The 16,195-nt window shown below is 44.8% G+C and overlaps 2 protein-coding genes across 2 annotated transcripts; one reads left to right on the top strand and one right to left on the bottom strand.

Annotated features, from left to right (window-relative positions):
- Positions 1–2,916: 2,916 nt before the first annotated feature.
- LOC129185769 (uncharacterized) lies at positions 2,917–6,650 on the bottom strand. Its single transcript, XM_054783218.1, has 2 exons — positions 4,918–6,650; positions 2,917–4,769 (listed from the first exon to the last, which is right to left on the bottom strand). The coding sequence occupies exons 1-2, from the start codon at positions 5,184–5,186 to the stop codon at positions 4,049–4,051; spliced, it is 990 nt and encodes a 329-aa protein (XP_054639193.1). The 5' UTR covers positions 5,187–6,650; the 3' UTR covers positions 2,917–4,048.
- On the top strand, positions 4,423–15,798 carry si:ch211-120k19.1 (uncharacterized protein LOC563199 homolog). The gene is made up of 6 exons (XM_054783219.1): positions 4,423–5,168; positions 11,720–11,847; positions 11,932–12,275; positions 15,210–15,280; positions 15,361–15,390; positions 15,458–15,798. The coding sequence occupies exons 3-6, from the start codon at positions 11,942–11,944 to the stop codon at positions 15,578–15,580; spliced, it is 558 nt and encodes a 185-aa protein (XP_054639194.1). The 5' UTR covers positions 4,423–5,168; positions 11,720–11,847; positions 11,932–11,941; the 3' UTR covers positions 15,581–15,798.
- The last annotated feature ends 397 nt before the right edge of the window (positions 15,799–16,195 follow it).

The raw sequence follows: 16,195 nt of genomic DNA on the forward strand, positions 1-16,195 counted from the left end.
AATATATATCAATGTAGACTGTATGTTTACCAGGATGATGCACTGGACCACAACATGACAGTACACTACTATATAGTACAGTACACTACTATATAGTACAGTACTATATAGTACAGTACGCTACTATATAGTACAGTACACTACTATATAGTACAGTACTATATAGTACTGTACACTACTATATAGTACAGTACTATATAGTACAGTACGCTACTATATAGTACAGTACACTGCTATACAGTACAGTACACTGCTGTATAGTACAGTACACTACGATATACTACAGTACACTACTATATAGTACAGTACTATATAGTACAGTACAGTACTATATAGTACAGTACTATATAGTACAGTACACTGCTATACAGTACAGTAGCAGTGAAAAGAATGAGTGTTGTCATCAGCGATGCTAAGCTAGCATGATTGACAGGAATGAACACCCCCCCAAAAGGACCCGACCCCGCCTGCGTGCTGTCTACTTGTATGTACAATTGTTTGATTTTGGCAACATGCAAACCACTTGTGTGTTTTCACTACAATGTTGTGTAATCGCTGCACTTTGCACAAACACTGTTGGGGAGGGGGGCGGGGGGGTTGTTTGGTGTAAAGAAATACTGATGATGATGATGATGATGAAGTCAACATGGAAGTCCTTTGGCTGCTCCTCCAACGTCCTCTTCTGTTTCTTTGGCTTTTGGTTTGCTCATGGCTGCTGTGCGACTTGAACCTTGTTTTGTTTGTTAACGATGCTGTACGTATTATAAAAACATCTGTCTGGGGTCAACTTGGAATACACTGAATGTTGTTGCTTTTCACTCGGCCGCTTTGTGGGTCTTCTTTGTGCACACTCATCCGAAAACCCCAAATGGAGTCGAAACGCTCAAACACAGTTTGTATGTTGTTTCTAAAACAAGGTACAATATGTTTTTGTTAGTTGGGCGAATGCACGGCGGCGTATTGGGGCCACATTGAAAAGACATTTCAAGATTAAAAGTACATTTACAAACGTACTTTTTCTCTTTTTCTCGTAAATTTAAGAAAAACCGTTGTAAATTTACGAGGTAAAAAGTTGTGACATTACCTTTGCCCAACCAAAGTTGAAAAAATTATGAAAAAAAAGTTGTGAATGTGACAAAAAGTGCTGAATTTACGGTAAGAAAAATTACAAGAAAAAAGTCATAAAGTGGGTACGAAAAGTATTCAGACCCTTGAAATGTTTCACTCTGTCATTGCAGCCATTTGCCAAAATCCAAAAAGCTCATTTTATTTGTCATGACTACACTCGGCACCCCATCCTGACAGGAAAAAACAGACAAGGTGGAATATGACGTGGTCATAAGTATTCAGCGCTGTGCTCCGTATTGAGTAGAAGCACCCGTTGAGCTCGTACAGCCATGAGTCTTCCTGGGATGATGCAACAGTTTCACACCTGGATTTGGGGATCCTCCGCCATTTGTCCTTGCAGATCCTCTCCAGTTCTGCCAGGTGGGATGGTGAACGCTGGTGGACAGCCGTTTCAGGTCTCTCCAGAGATGCTCAATTGGGCTTAGGTCAGGGCTCTGGCTGGGCCGGTCAAGAACGGTCAGAGTTGTTCTGAAGCCACTCCTGTGTTATTTTAGCTGTGTGCTGAGGGTCATTGTCCTGTTGAAAGGTGAACCTTGGGCCCAGTCCGAGGCCCTGAGCACTCTGGAAGAGGTTTTCCTCCAGGATATCTTTCATCTTTCCTTCAATTGCAAGCAGTCGTCCTGTCCCCTGTCCAAGAGTACTTTTTAAAAAATTAATTTACTTGAAAAAAAGTACATTTACAGCTTTTTTTCTTGCATAAATTTAAGAAAAAAAGTGCTTTTCCTTTGCCCAAGGCCAAAGGTCACATAAATCCCCCCCTTTTCGGAGTATTAAAATCTGAGATTCCGAGAATAAAGTTGTAAATTTATGACAAAGTCAAATTTAAGTGAAAAAAATTGTAAATTTATGAGTAAATTTTAAAATAAATTTACTTTTTTGTAAGAGTAAAGTTGTACATTTACGAGAAAAAAGTGCTAAATTTACGGTAATGTAACTTTTTATCATAAATGAACAAGAATAAAGTTGTGAATTTACAAGAACAAAAAGTTGTAATGTAACCTTTGCCCAAGGCCAAAGGTTACACAAGCCCCCCCACACCCCCTTCATAGTTGTCTCGGGCAATGCCTGTTACGATGGCGTGTTAAAATCTGAGATTTTCAGAATTTACGAGAGTAAAGTCGTAAATGTACGATAAAAAACTGGTAAGTTTGTTACAGGCATTGCCTGAGACAGCTATGAAAAGGGGGCGGAGTAAGGAAGGCGGAAGGAAAGTTTCCTTCCTTCCTGAAGAGCTATGCTCTATTTTCCCTCTGACACGTACGAGACTTTATTCTCGTAAATTTGTGATTATTCTCGTAATATGACTTTGTTCTCTTAAATTTATGACTTTATTCTCATGACTTTCTCTCTCTTGCATATACGACTTTGTTCTTGTAACATGACTTCTCTCCAAATTTTACTTTTTTCTCTTAAATTAATTCTTAATTCTCATAAATTTCCGAATTTATTCTCATAATATTACGACTTTATTCCTGTAAATGTACAACTTTATTCTCGTAATATTACAACTTTTAATTTACAACTTTATTCTCAAAAATATACTTTTTTCTCTTAAATTTCCGACTATTCTCATAAATTTACGACTTCATTCTCGTAATATTACTTTATTCTCGTATATTTACAATTTTATTCTCATAACCTTACAATTTTTTATCGTAAATTTATGACTATTTTTTTAACATGAGTTTTTTTCTCATAAATGTACAACTTTATTCTTGTTAATATTACAACTTTTTTTCTTGTAATTTTATGACTTTTTTCTCTTAAATTTCCCACTATTGTGAAAATATTACAAAAAAATTTTCTCTGAATTTTACGATTTTTTTTTCAATTTCCCACTTAAATCTCATACATTTATGACTTTATTCCCGTAAATGTACAGCTTTATTCTCGTAACATTACGACTTTTTTCTTGTAAATTTACATCTTGTCCTCAAAAATGTACCACTTTATTCTTGTAATAGGACTTTTTTTCTTGTAATTTTACGACTTTTTTCTCTTAAATTTACAACTATTTTCAAAAATTGACAACTTTTTTTCTCTTAAATTTCTGACTTTATTCTCGAAATATTACTACAACTTTTTTTCTCGTAATTTTACGACTTTTTCCTCTTTAATTTTCGCTTAATTTTCATAGATTTAAACTTTATTCTCGTAATATGACTTTTTTCTGGTAAAATTTACTTTTAATCAACCTTTTTTCTTTGAATTTTACGACTTTTTTCTCTGAAACGCCCCACTTAATTCCCATAAATGTACAGCTTCATTCTCGTAACATTACGACTTTTTTCTTGTCAATTCGTATCTTATTCTCAAACATTTACGACTTTATTGTAGTAATAAATTCTTGTAATTTTACACTTTTTTCTCGTAATTTTATGACTTTTTTCTCTTAAATTTACAACTTTCTTCTCAAAGATTTAAGACTTTTTTTCTCTTCAGTTTCTGATTTTATTCTCATAATATTACAACTTTTTTTCTCTTAATGTCCCACTTAATTGTCATAAATGTACAGCTTTATTCTTGAAATCTCACTTCTTTTGTTTTCAATGTGGACCTGATACTCCAGCGTACAAACGACATCTTCTATTAAAACAAACGTACATGTTTGTTTTTTTTGTGCACACAAATCTTTCAAATCTGATAGATTTTGCATGTTAGCATGTTTGCTAATGGAGGACTGTGCTGTATTTACATTGATGGCCTTCAGAGTAATTGCTGGATTTGATCCTCCTGTTTTCTCTTGTCAACATGTGACTATGAATCCTTCTTCATTCTATGTTGCTATCATTCATAGCAACGCCTGGCAGCGTCTTCCCCCCACAAAGCAATCCGCAAAAACAATGATCATTTGTAATCTCCTGTGTGTTTGCTGATAAGAAAGCATGAAAAAAGCATTTATTATGTTAAATATGCATCATCATTCGAGAAAGTCACGTGACTTCCTGTCCTCCATGATGTCGTTGAACATCAGGTGGTCCTCGGGGGGCGGCGTCGCAACATGACGCAGCTCACCGTGGAGAGGCGGGGCCAGAAAGGACTCGGCCACGCCCCCGACAGACATGAAGCGGTGGTTGTGTTGGCAGCTGGCCAGCGCGCGTCCCCCGTCCGCCGCAGCGTCCTCCGCCACGTCGGAAGGAAGCGGGACAAATTGTGTGCCGTCAATTGTCCGGTTTATGCCGTGTCTGTCGTTTCCGTGCCAACCTCGCGCGTCCCCCTCCTCGCTTCCCCCACAGAGACCCGCGGGGTCCAAGCGGGCGTCCACGTCCCTGAAGAGCTCCATCAAGTCCTCCCATTCGCTCGCGGTGATGTCATCCATGTTGGCGTGGGGCTGGTGCGTGCAGTCTGGGAGCAGATCACAGCAGGACACCGGTGGGAAGGAGGGAGACGGGTTGGTGGCGTCCTCGGCGTCGGCGGCAGCTGTGATTGTCCCCGCAGAGACGCCGCTGCTTTGGACTTCCTGCGCATCGCTTGCACACTTTGAGTTGCCGTCCACGGGGGCCGAGTGTCCGTGGGGCCCTCCCGGGGCGTCACGCGACCTCTCAGGTGAGGCGGGTGATGACGACAAGGTGGTGTCCGCCTCCTTGATGTAAAGAGACGACGCCAGTCGGTGATTGGCCGCTTCTATGTCTGCAAACTTCCTGTTGGCACAGAAAGTTTTCTCCCAAAAATATGTTTTCGTTACATTTTTAACAAAAACAATCCCGCACACATCAGCTAGGTGTCTTTTGACAAGGCCCGGCGCTCTCTGCAGTTGAGTAAGCTTGAATAGGACACACACACACACACCTCTGTATCATGTTGTGCAGGAAGCGGCGGTGGTTGACTCGCCGCTTGGACGGTCGGTTCTTGCGAGGCTTCTGGAGGGTCCTCATCATGTGACCCGCCGCTGACGTCACAAAGGTGTAGAGGTCACGACCCCAGGGGACCCCTCGCTGCCGACCGGGCTCCGTCGTCACGGGGATGGACGGCCTCATGGCTGGCAAAGGAAAAGTAGAAGAAGGCGAGACATTGGGAGGCTTGCATGAAGAATAACGATGGTTGGTTGTGTTCCTCATTTCCTGTCTTTGATTTTATGTTCACCACTCTTCCGTGTTTTCGCCATTTGTGGATAACGGCTCTCACTGTGGTTGGCTGGAGTCCCAAAGCTTTACAAATGGCTTTGTAACCTTTTCCACACTGATGGATCGCAATCACGTTCTTTCTCATTTCTTCCTGCATTTCTGTCTTCGCTTTGTCAGGCAGGTCCTATTTAAGTGATTTCTTGATTAAGAACAGGTGTGGCAGTCATCAGGCCACCCCTGGGGGTGGCTAGAGAAGTTGAACTCAGGTGTGATAAACCACAGTTTAGTTCTGTTTGAACAGGCGTGTCAAATGTAAAAATATGCTTTTTGGGTTTTTTGGGCAACATTGCGGGTGTATTTCATGCCATTCAAGACTAAAAGGGTGAGCTTACTCCTCTGGAAGACGTCCTTGGTGAAGTGCAGCGGCCAGTCATCGCCACGCAGACGAGGGCCTTCAGTCACGAGGGATGCCCCCTTGCGACATCTCCACTGCCGTTTGACGCCCCTGCACAACACGAACGGGCAATTTTGTGGCGTTGAAGAAGACGAGGCCTTTGAAGACCCTTTTCCTTCTAAAAGCCTTCTCTGGCAGACGGCGTCCGACGGTTACTGGACTGCACTCAGCACCAGGAACAACCTCCATTTGGGCCGAGGACGGTCCCGCGTCTTGATGGACACGGACATTCAGTCCATATTTCTGCCAAGATTTTGCCGTTTAAAGGCTGTGTTCTGAAACGTTTGATCAGCGGATGAACAGCCTATTTTCGCCCCCCCATTTTGAAGCTCTACTTAGAAGCCCCTTAAGATCCACCATATGTTCATCCATTCATTCTTAAGATCTCTACAACTTCGTACATGTCCGGGGAAAGACAAATAAGACTTGGTTCCTACCTTTCCTGCTGCTGCTGCTGCTGCTGTGTCTCCTGTCATGTGATGTTGCTGCGTTTTATCAGCTCAAGTCAAGTGACACCACTTCCTGTTCCCTTTCTTCCCCTCCTAGCAACCTGCGTGGAATCCCACTCGCCAAAGTGACCGTGGGAGGGGCCAATTACCCGACCCAGTCTTTTAACGCGTCGGCGAAGGTGCGGGCACGCGTCGTCTTTGTGTGACGCACAAAGGGCCGCAAACGCAAGCGTTTGAGGCGGTTAACGAGGCCTTCGTCGGTGGGCTTTTCAACTCCGCAGCCTCATTAGTGCATTCTCGGAGGGAAGAGTCAGCGTGGTTGCTAGTGGCTTTAATTGGCCTTTACACCACGCCGACAAAACGCCTTCCAAGCGTGCTTCTCAACATGCCCATGGCAGCACCGGCTGCAGGGATTTGCTGCTAAACAGGTTCTCCTCTCACTCGGTGTGGAAGTGGTACGACTTTGGCTTCTTTGTCATTCTTCCCCAGTCCGTTTGAAACACTTTTTCAAGTTTAGAATAAGTAAACTGGAGAGGCTAACTCGTTAGCTCACTAGCTTGCTATGCTAGCGGCGGCCGCCTGTTATGTCCCTGCAGTGATCTCGCAGTGTAAAAGTGACTATAGGGGTGTTATTTGACGTCTAAATACGTCTAAACCCGTATTTAGAAAGTCAGAAACAGGTTTTCTCTGCTCTTAACAATGGAAACGTTTCATTTTTTTGTTACTGAATCCTGCTTTGCACAAATTCGCTTGTCACGGCCGAATCTGGAACCCATTCACCGCCATAAATGAGGGATGACTGCAAACCAGGCTGGGAGACGAGCCATGCCGCAGTGCACAAAATGTGCACAGTGCTACGTGCAATGTTAGCAGTGTCACAGTAAACGTGAGTGACGGTCTAGTGCCGCCTCACAGAACCATTTAGCACACCTAGTGGCCAATGTAGACCACAGAACTACATTCACAACCACAATGCTTCTTCTGTCTTCTGTTTGTATTGGAAAGCCAAGAAAGATGTTGGAACCGCGACGTAGCGAGGGACCACGGTATCAGTTTACTGCGGGGCGGGGGGCGGTGGGGGTCTATTTCTTTTTTTTTTTTTTTTTTTTTTTTTTTTTTTTTAGGAGGGGACAGAGAAGAAGAGAAAAGGAAACGGGGGGGGGGCGAGAGGGGACAAAAACAAAAAAAGACAAGAGACAAGGACAACAGCAGCAACAACAACAATTGTGACAGAACAACAGAAACATACAGAACGACATCAGCAAATAAATGTCCGTGACAACTATAAAGACAAACAAGGATAAAGGACAAATCAATATCAACAACCACAATGACAAAGCTGTCAATGACAATCAGACATAATAGCAGTCATGAAATGATGAACTATGACAGTGATCACAATGACAATACTGCATTGAAACAGTCGCACACAATAGCAGTCATGAAATGATGAATTATGATAGTGATCACCATAATACCGCATTGCAACAGTCACACATAACTGTAGTAATGAAATGATTATCCATGATAGTGAATAGAATCAAAGTTACTGTAATGCACATCATTGTAAAAAAAAAAATATACATATACACACATATATACATACATACACATACATACATATATATATACATATATATATATATATATATATATATATATATATACACATATATACCGCACATACACACATATATATATATAGTCATACTGCTGAAATCACCGTCGCTGTAATAAAACCAACAACATAATAACACCCTGGTTAACTCAGTGAGTAATGTGGGGAAGTACGTATGTACTGTGAGTGTGCATATGTACAGGTATCTCTGTATGTGAGGAAGACTTCATATATATATAAAGGTGCAGGAATGTGTGGGCGTGTGATTGTCACTGAGAGTGCATGAAAGGAAAGGGGCCGCCTTCCACCTCCCAGAGAGCCCCGCCCCAAATAGCAAGGCCGGGCCCCGGCCGCCAGAAGGCCACCAGGCCCATAGGGGCAGGCAGCACAAAGATCAGTGCCCCAAGAGCCAGCCCAGAGAGCCCCCCCCCCCCCCGGGAAGACCAGTAAGGGGCCGAAGAGAGGTAATCCCAGCCAAGGACAGGGCGCCAGCGGGCCGGAGGACTGCCAACCCCTGAGACCAGCGAGAGATCACACCCCACAAAGGCAGACGGGTACCGGGGGCCACAAACCGGCAGGCCCAGAGACGCCTCCACAGCCGGAAAGAAGCCCGCCCGCGCCGGAAGCGCCAATTCCCCCCCACCCCCACCCCCAGGGAGCGGAGCCAACCCCCGCCCGACCCCCGACACAGGGCCGCCCCGCCAAGGGATGCAGGAGGCACACCCTCCACCCACCCGGCGGAGGCACGGGCGGCAGAGATGTATCGCCCAGCACCTGACCCCACGGAGCAAACCCCTGTATGCCCCCCCCCAAAATAAATAACTAAAATAAATAAATAAATAAAAATACACACACGCACGCACATACACACTCCTACGCACCCACACACACGCACATAAACACTCCTACGCACAAACACACCCCTATGCGCACGCTCATACACACTCTTACTTACTCAAGCGCGCACACACACACACACACACAGTGGTCGACTGCCCGACACCCGGAAGCCCCACCCTATCCCCCGTTGGTAACCCAAGGAGCAGCGGAGCCGGGGACCCCGGGGTCCCAGACATACGATTCAGAACCCAGGGGCGGAGAGCGCAGACCGCCGGGGAGCAGGAAGACACCCGGCCACACCCCCCCAGCGGTAGGACGCCGCCAGCGAGGCAGACAGGGGAGTCAGCGAGGAGGAGAGCGGGAAACCGAGCAGGCAGGCGGGAAAACGGGCGAGCAGCCAGGCGAACCACCACACAGCGCCAACCGAGACCCGCGGGCCAGCAAACCCCGAAGAGAGAGCGGGAGCACCACACCCCAAGCCGCAGGGAGGCCAAGCACCAGAGCCGAGAAGGCGAGACCAGCAGCCGACCAGCCGACGGCCCCCACAAACCACCAGAAGCCAGACCAGCCACATGCCACCAGAGCCGACAGCGCACCACCCGCGCACCGGAGCCCCACCCCCGACAAGCCCACAGACAGACCGGGGGAGGCGAGGACACAGACAGCGGCCCGGCAGCGCACAAAGCGCAACGGCGACAGACGCCCAAGCGCCCGGCAGAGCACGACCCCCCCCAGCGAGCCCGGCCCCAGGGCACCCGCCCCCCCACCCCCACCCCGCCACCCAGGCCCACAGTACCCGCAAGCATGACCAAGCCCCAACCCACCAGCTGGCCCGGCGCCCCAGCAGCCGCCACAGCGCAGCAACCACCGGCCGCCGCGACAGCACACGGGCCACCCGAAGCACCAGCACCGCCCCCCGGAGACCGCCGAACCCGCCCCAAGAGCGCAGAGGCGCCCGCGGCACGTGTCAGTCCAGGGGGGGCACCGCAAGCCGCCCCCCCGGCGCAAGCCCCGGCATCAACAGGCCCCAGAGGGCCACCCCAGGGAAGGGCAGGCGAACCAGACAAGGGCACCCCACAGGCCAGGCCGCCCCGGGCGAGCCACCGCGACGGCCAGGCCCCCGGCCACACCACCGACCCTGGCGGGCAGACGCCGAGGTGCACGAGGCACCCCAATCCAGCCCGCCCCACCCGTGTATGTGATAAGGTGTGATAGTGTCTATGATGCAATTAAAAAAAATAAATAAATAAATAAAATAAAATAAAAGAGGATGGTGTATCTGTGTGCATGTATATGGAGTGTATGTGGATGATAGCTAATGATGCAATTAAAATCGGGGGACAGCTGCCGCTCGGAGGGCCCCTCACCTGGCCTGGGGTCTATTTCTAGTAACGCACATGTGAGACCTGTGCAGACATCTTGAGCTCCTTGTCTCCATGCGTCACTTGTGGTAAGTGTGGTTACCGTTTCACGGCAGCAGCAACGCTTTGGCGTATTTTGATAACGAGTGCCTGACATGTTTGCACTTTTCGACACAAGTCAACACGTCTGAAAAGGAGCAGGAGAGGGGGGGCTTATCTACTCCCCATGTGTCAACGCGTACTCGTTTTTTTATTGGCCAAAAAAAAAGGATAAGGATGCTGGGAGACTTTGTAGATGGCTTATTCACTGATACGGAATAAAGCGCAAGGAAAAAACATTAAAAATATATGCCAATATATTGCAATCTACTCTACGTTACACTCTGTGTGTATGCCAGCAGCCCCGCCTCCACCCACCAAGACAAAGACACCTTATGACCGACGAAAGGGCTCACTCCGTTCATGACGTTGTTCCGTGGAAGAAACGCGCCAAGGTGTTTGGAGGCGGGAGGCGATGAAAGCAGACACGCACGCACATGGCAATGCTGTATATGGAGGCTGGCAAGTTCCTTTTATGCTCCTCCCTGCCCCAGTGACCATGAGACATGTTTTTCCTGAACGAGAAATCTTGTCACGTTTTAATCTCGCGAGATCTTGTGACACCCCTATTATGACCTCCGGCAAGTGCAGCGCGGAAGTGATCAATTTTCATACATTGCGCTATAATGCTAGGTGTTAGCATGCTAACGTTAGCATATTAGCATTGCTCGCATTTTTTGCTATTATCATGGGGAGACACATATATAAACACTTACCACTATCATGTTAGGTGTTAGCATGCTACCTTTAGCATGTTAACATTGCTAGCATGATATTATTAGCATAGTAGCATTTTTAGCCGTTTTCGTGGGTGGACACTTATATGAACATTTAGCACTATCATGCTAACGTTAGCATGTTAACATTCCTAGAATGTTGACATGAGCATAGTAAAATTCTTTGCAATTTTCATGAATATGAACTTCAGCAGACACTTAAGCGCTATCATGCTAAGTGTTAGCATGATAACGTTAGCATGCTAACATAATTAACATTTTTAGCATTTTCAGAGATAGGCACGTATAACAAACACTTGTTGCACAATTATGCTAAGTGTCAGCATATTAACATGTTCGCATTGCTGGCATGTTAACATGAGCATACTAGCATTTTTTTTATTTTCATGAACTTAAGGAGACACTTAGTGCTATCCTGCTAGGTCTTAGCATGCTAACGTTAGCATGTCAGCATGCTAACATAAGAGCATTTTTAACATTTTCAAAGGTAGGCACTTATATGCTAGGTGTCAGCATGCTAATGTTAGCTCGTTGGCATGTTTTAAGTCATTCAAACCCTTCCATGGTATGTTTTTATGGTGCTAGGTGTCAGCATGCTAATGTTAGCTCGTTGGCATGTTTTAAGTCATTCAAACCCTTCCATGGTATGTTTTTATGGTCAAGGAATCTAAATATGTAGATAAATACATGTATGACTAATATATATGGTGTAACAGCAGGTGTAACAGGTGTAACCCGCTAAACGTACAACGGATAATACTGGAGATAATGCCTTATGAAATAAGAAGATCCAGGATAATGATATCAGACACTGTGGTTCAGCATTCTGCTTCTTTCTTTTACCTTATAATGTGACAGTAAAAAAAACACACAAGATCTGCTTTTGAGGCACAACAACATTGCGTTGCACGGTATTTGCCTCAGTGTCAGATGCTGATAAAACATCTTATCACTGTGTGTCTTTAACAGAAAGAGGGTGAACTTTGACCCAGTGAGAAGAGCCTGAAAGATTGATTTCAGCTCCTCCTGGCTGAACAGAGCCAACCAGAAAGACGAGTCGGTGTCTCTTAAAGAGTTGTCACGTTAGGCATTGGGAGGTAAGGATTCCTTCCATCTCCACGCAATTCGTGGTTGCTGAATAGGAAATCCCATAAAACCCACTTGTTTTTTCTTCACTCTAGCTTTGCTGCCATGAACAGAGTGTGGGCGGCGTTCAGGGCCCACCCGTACATCAGCAATGTGGCGGGCTACACGGCGCTCTTTGCCTCCGCCGACATCTTCCAGCAGAGCGTGCTGAGCCGGAGGAGGGCGGTCGAGCCCGAGTCGCACGTCTTGCCCGGCATCAGCTGGCATCAGACGGCTCGTGTGGCCACCGTAGGCTTCTGTTTCCATGCCAACTTCAACTACCAATGGCTGCGCTGGCTGGAGAGGATGCTGCCTGGGGGCGGGGTCAAGGCAGTGATGGGGAAGGTGGTGGTGGACCAGCTGGTGGCGGGTCCGCTTACCATCAGCGCCTTTTACATTGGTGAGTGCCTTCTGAAACCAAGCCAAGAAAACATTTCATCCTCTATTTTCTGGCTCCTACCGAATACGTTCGAGTAATCCCTCGTTTATGGCGGTGAATTGCCACCAGACCCGACAGTGATAAGTGAAGTTCCATGAAATAGGATTCCTTATTTATAAATACAATATTTTCATAGAGCATAGAAAACCTGTTCACAGCCTTCTAAATATGCTTTTTAACATTTTAGAGCCCTCTAGACATGAAATAACACCCCTATAGTCACCTTTACACTCCTATTACCCAATATAGTAAACATAATAAGAGAAAATAAGACATCTACAGTGGTGTGAAAAAGTGTTTGCCCCTTCCTGATTTCTTATACAGTATGTTTGCATGTTTGTCACACTTCAATGTTTCAGATCATCAAACAAATGGAAATATTAGTCAATGACAACACAACTCAACACAAAATGCACTTTTTAAATGAAAACTTTTATTTTTAAGGGATAAAAAAAAAATCTGAACCTACATGGCCCTGTGTGAAAAAGTGATCCTCCCCCCCCCGGTTAAAACATAACTGAGATGAATTGAGATCTATCAGTGTGGAAAAGGTTATAAAGCCATTTCTAAAGCTTTGGGACTCCAGCCAACCACAGTGAGAGCCATTATCCACAAATAGCCAAAACATGGAACAGTGGTGAACCTTCCCAGGAGTGGCCGGCCAACCAAAATGACCCCAAGAGCGCAGCGACGACTCATCCGAGAGGTCACAAAAGACCCCACAACAACATCCAAAGAACTGCAGGCCTCACTTGCCTCAGTTAAGGTCAGTGTTCATGACTCCACCATAAGAAAGACACTGGGCAAAAACGGCCAGCATGGCAGAGTTCCAAGACCAAAACCACTGCTGAACAAAAACAACATTAAGGCTCGTCTCAGTTTTGCCAGAAAACATCTTGATGATCCCCAAGACCTTTGGGAAAATACTCTGTGGTCTGACGAGACAAAAGTTGAACTTTTTGGAAGGTGTGTGTCCCATTACATCTGGCATAAAAGTAACACCACATTTCAGAAAAAGAACATCATAGCAACAGTAAAATATGGTGGTGGTAGTGTGATGGTCTTCAGGACCTGGAAGACTTGCTGTGATGAATGGAAGCATGAATTGTGCTGAAGGAGAATGTCCGGCCATCTGTTGGTGACCTCAAGCTGAAAGCAACTTGGGTTCTGCAGCAGGACAATGATCCAAAACACACCAGCAAGTCCACCTCTGAATGGATGAAGACTTTGGAGTGGCCTAGTCCAAGTCCTGACCTGAATCCTATTGAGATGCTGTGGCATGACCTTAAAAAGGAAAAGCCTCCAATGTGGCTGAATGACAACAATTGTGCAAAATTCCTCCCCAGCGCTGGAAGAGACTCATTGCAAGTTATCACAAACGCTTGATTGCAGTTGTTGCTGCTAAGGGGGGCCAACCACTTATTAGCTTTGGGGGGAAATCACTTTTTCACACAGGGACATGTAGCTTTGGAGTAATTCTCCCTTAATAATAAAAAGTTTCATTTAAAAAGTGCATTTTGTGTTGAGTTGTGTTGTCATTGACTAATATTTACATTTGTTTGATGATCTGAAACATTGAAGTCTGACAAACATGCAAAAAATAAGAAATCAGGAAGGGGCAAACACTAAATACTTCATTTTGCCATTTTTATGCTTGAAAATGCAAAAAAGGTGTAAAATGTGCTTGTCGTGTCGTATTGAACCTTGCCACAGCAATGATGTATGAATTAATAAACATATGTTTGAAAGCCGTGATAGAGTGAAGCCATGAAATTCGAAGTGGAAAGTGCTACAGGACGACTGTACTGTATATGATTTCATGAATAAAATAAGTAATAAATCATCTAAAATAAATACATATATCATAAATATGTTCAAAATATACATCCATTAAATGAAATCAATTGCATGAATTATAGAGGCACTATAGGGCAAACTTGTGTTTTATATTTAATACAGAGCCAAAAGAGTGAGATGAATGCATACACCATATTTAAATGTCCCTCCAAATCCCTATACAGCACATTTTTTTGGAGTACAGTGTTCCCTCGTTTAACGCGGGGGCTAGGTTCCAAAAAAGACCAATGCCAAGTGAAGTCCGTGTTGTAGAAGTTGATTTTTTTTTCGTTTTTTAGTTATGTTTTTTTGTTCAGGATGTATTTTTTCGTTTACAGGATGTTTTTTGGTTTCTTATCTGTGTTGTAAGGCTGTGCTACCCCTCAGCACACACTTCATACACTTTTTCAGACATGACAAAATAGATAGACGAAGGTAGATAGAAGGTTTTTGCTTGTGAGAGCTACTTTTACAAAATGAAAATGGCTTATATCCCCTGTCCTCCATGATGGCTTTAAACTTGCTCATGTTTGCTTCTGCCCCAGCGGTATTGCGGACAGTTACAGCCCTTTTTGCATCCTTGTTCAAATGTATTGCTGCCGTTGTCCTAATGTTTTTTTCCTCCTTCTTTATGCTACGAACCCAAGATTTATTTATTCCGGACTGGCGCCCTACAGCAGCGTAACTTCTACCTCCCTTCAGCATGACCAGAATTCCAACTTTTTGTGCAACGGTTAGCATCTTCATGACACACACACAAAAAAAGTGTAATAGCGAGGCTGCGTGAACACTGCGAGGGAACACTACTCTTCTGAACGTTGGGGTGTCGTTTCTTCATTGGCCTATGGGGCAGTTATGTTTGTGCCCTCTGAATATTCCCTAGCTACAAGTGAGGGGGGAAAAATATCTATGTTGCAAAATTGCACACACCCACACAAAATAAAATTTGCATACAATTATCCATCCATCCATCCATCCATCCATCATTTAATAAAATAGTAAGATTGAAGAAATTGGAAGTTAAGAAAACGCTACGTGATGTGTTGATTATCCTTGTAGGTTTAAGTTTGCTAGAAAGCAAAGACGATCTCCTTGAAGACTGGCGGCAAAAATTCTGGACGTCTTACAAGGTAGACTCGTGTCAAACGTTGTAATTGGATGATAAAGTGATGGTGTGGTGTTAATTGCACGTTATTGTTTGTCTCTGCAGACTGGTGTCGTGTTCTGGTCAACAACGCAGGTGAGACCTCTTCATTTAGTGCTCACTTCCCGGCTGCTGAAAGGCAAATTCCCGTGATTGTCCCTAGGCTGTGAACTTTTCCGTGGTCCCTCCCGTGGCTCGGACGGTCTTCCTCGGAGCCGGCGCTCTGGCTTTCACCATCTTTCTGTGTCACCTTCGACAGCAGCAGGACCACAAACTGAAGAAGTAAACTGGGCAGGTTTTATACTGCAGGAAATGACATGCCAGCAATGCAAATACTTTTTTACTACTGCAAATAATGTCTATATAACATCTAATTTAATTTCAAGACCATTACAATTTACTAATAGTGTGTGATGAAATACGCATGTGACAGAGCACAGATGAATCCCGCAGATGTGATGTTCTTAACCCAATACATGTATTTCTACATACGCCACTTCTGTCTTTGTTGCCTTTGTCAAATATTTACCAGAAATTAGACATGAACACAATTTAATAAAAGTATTTTTATCCTGCCAATGTTTTTGTTTATTAATATGCACGTACTATTGCCAACAGCACCCTCTGATGGTTTTATTGTTAAATGTAGTATATTGTGGTGCCAGGAAGAAGGAGTCGCAGGCGGAGTTATTGGAACAGCAACTGGGGACATTTATTTCCCTGCTCCTCTCGAGCTTACAACCTGACAGAGCAAAATGCACATGTCTCTCAACTGGAAAAACAAGGGTCCCTCAACCATAAGGACCCAGGTGAAACTGCAACTCACATAAAGTTCCGATGGGTTAATTATGTCCAACATGCGCCACAATATACACATTAGAACAATAATTCACAATGACAA

Source organism: Dunckerocampus dactyliophorus, chromosome 7 (assembly GCF_027744805.1).
Source record: "Dunckerocampus dactyliophorus isolate RoL2022-P2 chromosome 7, RoL_Ddac_1.1, whole genome shotgun sequence".
NCBI lineage: Eukaryota > Metazoa > Chordata > Actinopteri > Syngnathiformes > Syngnathidae > Dunckerocampus > Dunckerocampus dactyliophorus.

Coding starts and splice junctions, on each gene's coding strand:
- LOC129185769 (XM_054783218.1), bottom strand. CDS start 5,186: ATGAGGAACACAACCAACCATCGTTATTCTTCATGCAAGCCTCCCAAT. Junction 4,770..4,917: donor CTGCACAACATGATACAGAG/GTGTGTGTGTGT, acceptor CTGTGCCAACAG/GAAGTTTGCAGACATAGAAG.
- si:ch211-120k19.1 (XM_054783219.1), top strand. CDS start 11,942: ATGAACAGAGTGTGGGCGGCGTTCAGGGCCCACCCGTACATCAGCAAT. Junction 15,281..15,360: donor AATTCTGGACGTCTTACAAG/GTAGACTCGTGT, acceptor TTGTCTCTGCAG/ACTGGTGTCGTGTTCTGGTC. Junction 15,391..15,457: donor TGTTCTGGTCAACAACGCAG/GTGAGACCTCTT, acceptor GATTGTCCCTAG/GCTGTGAACTTTTCCGTGGT.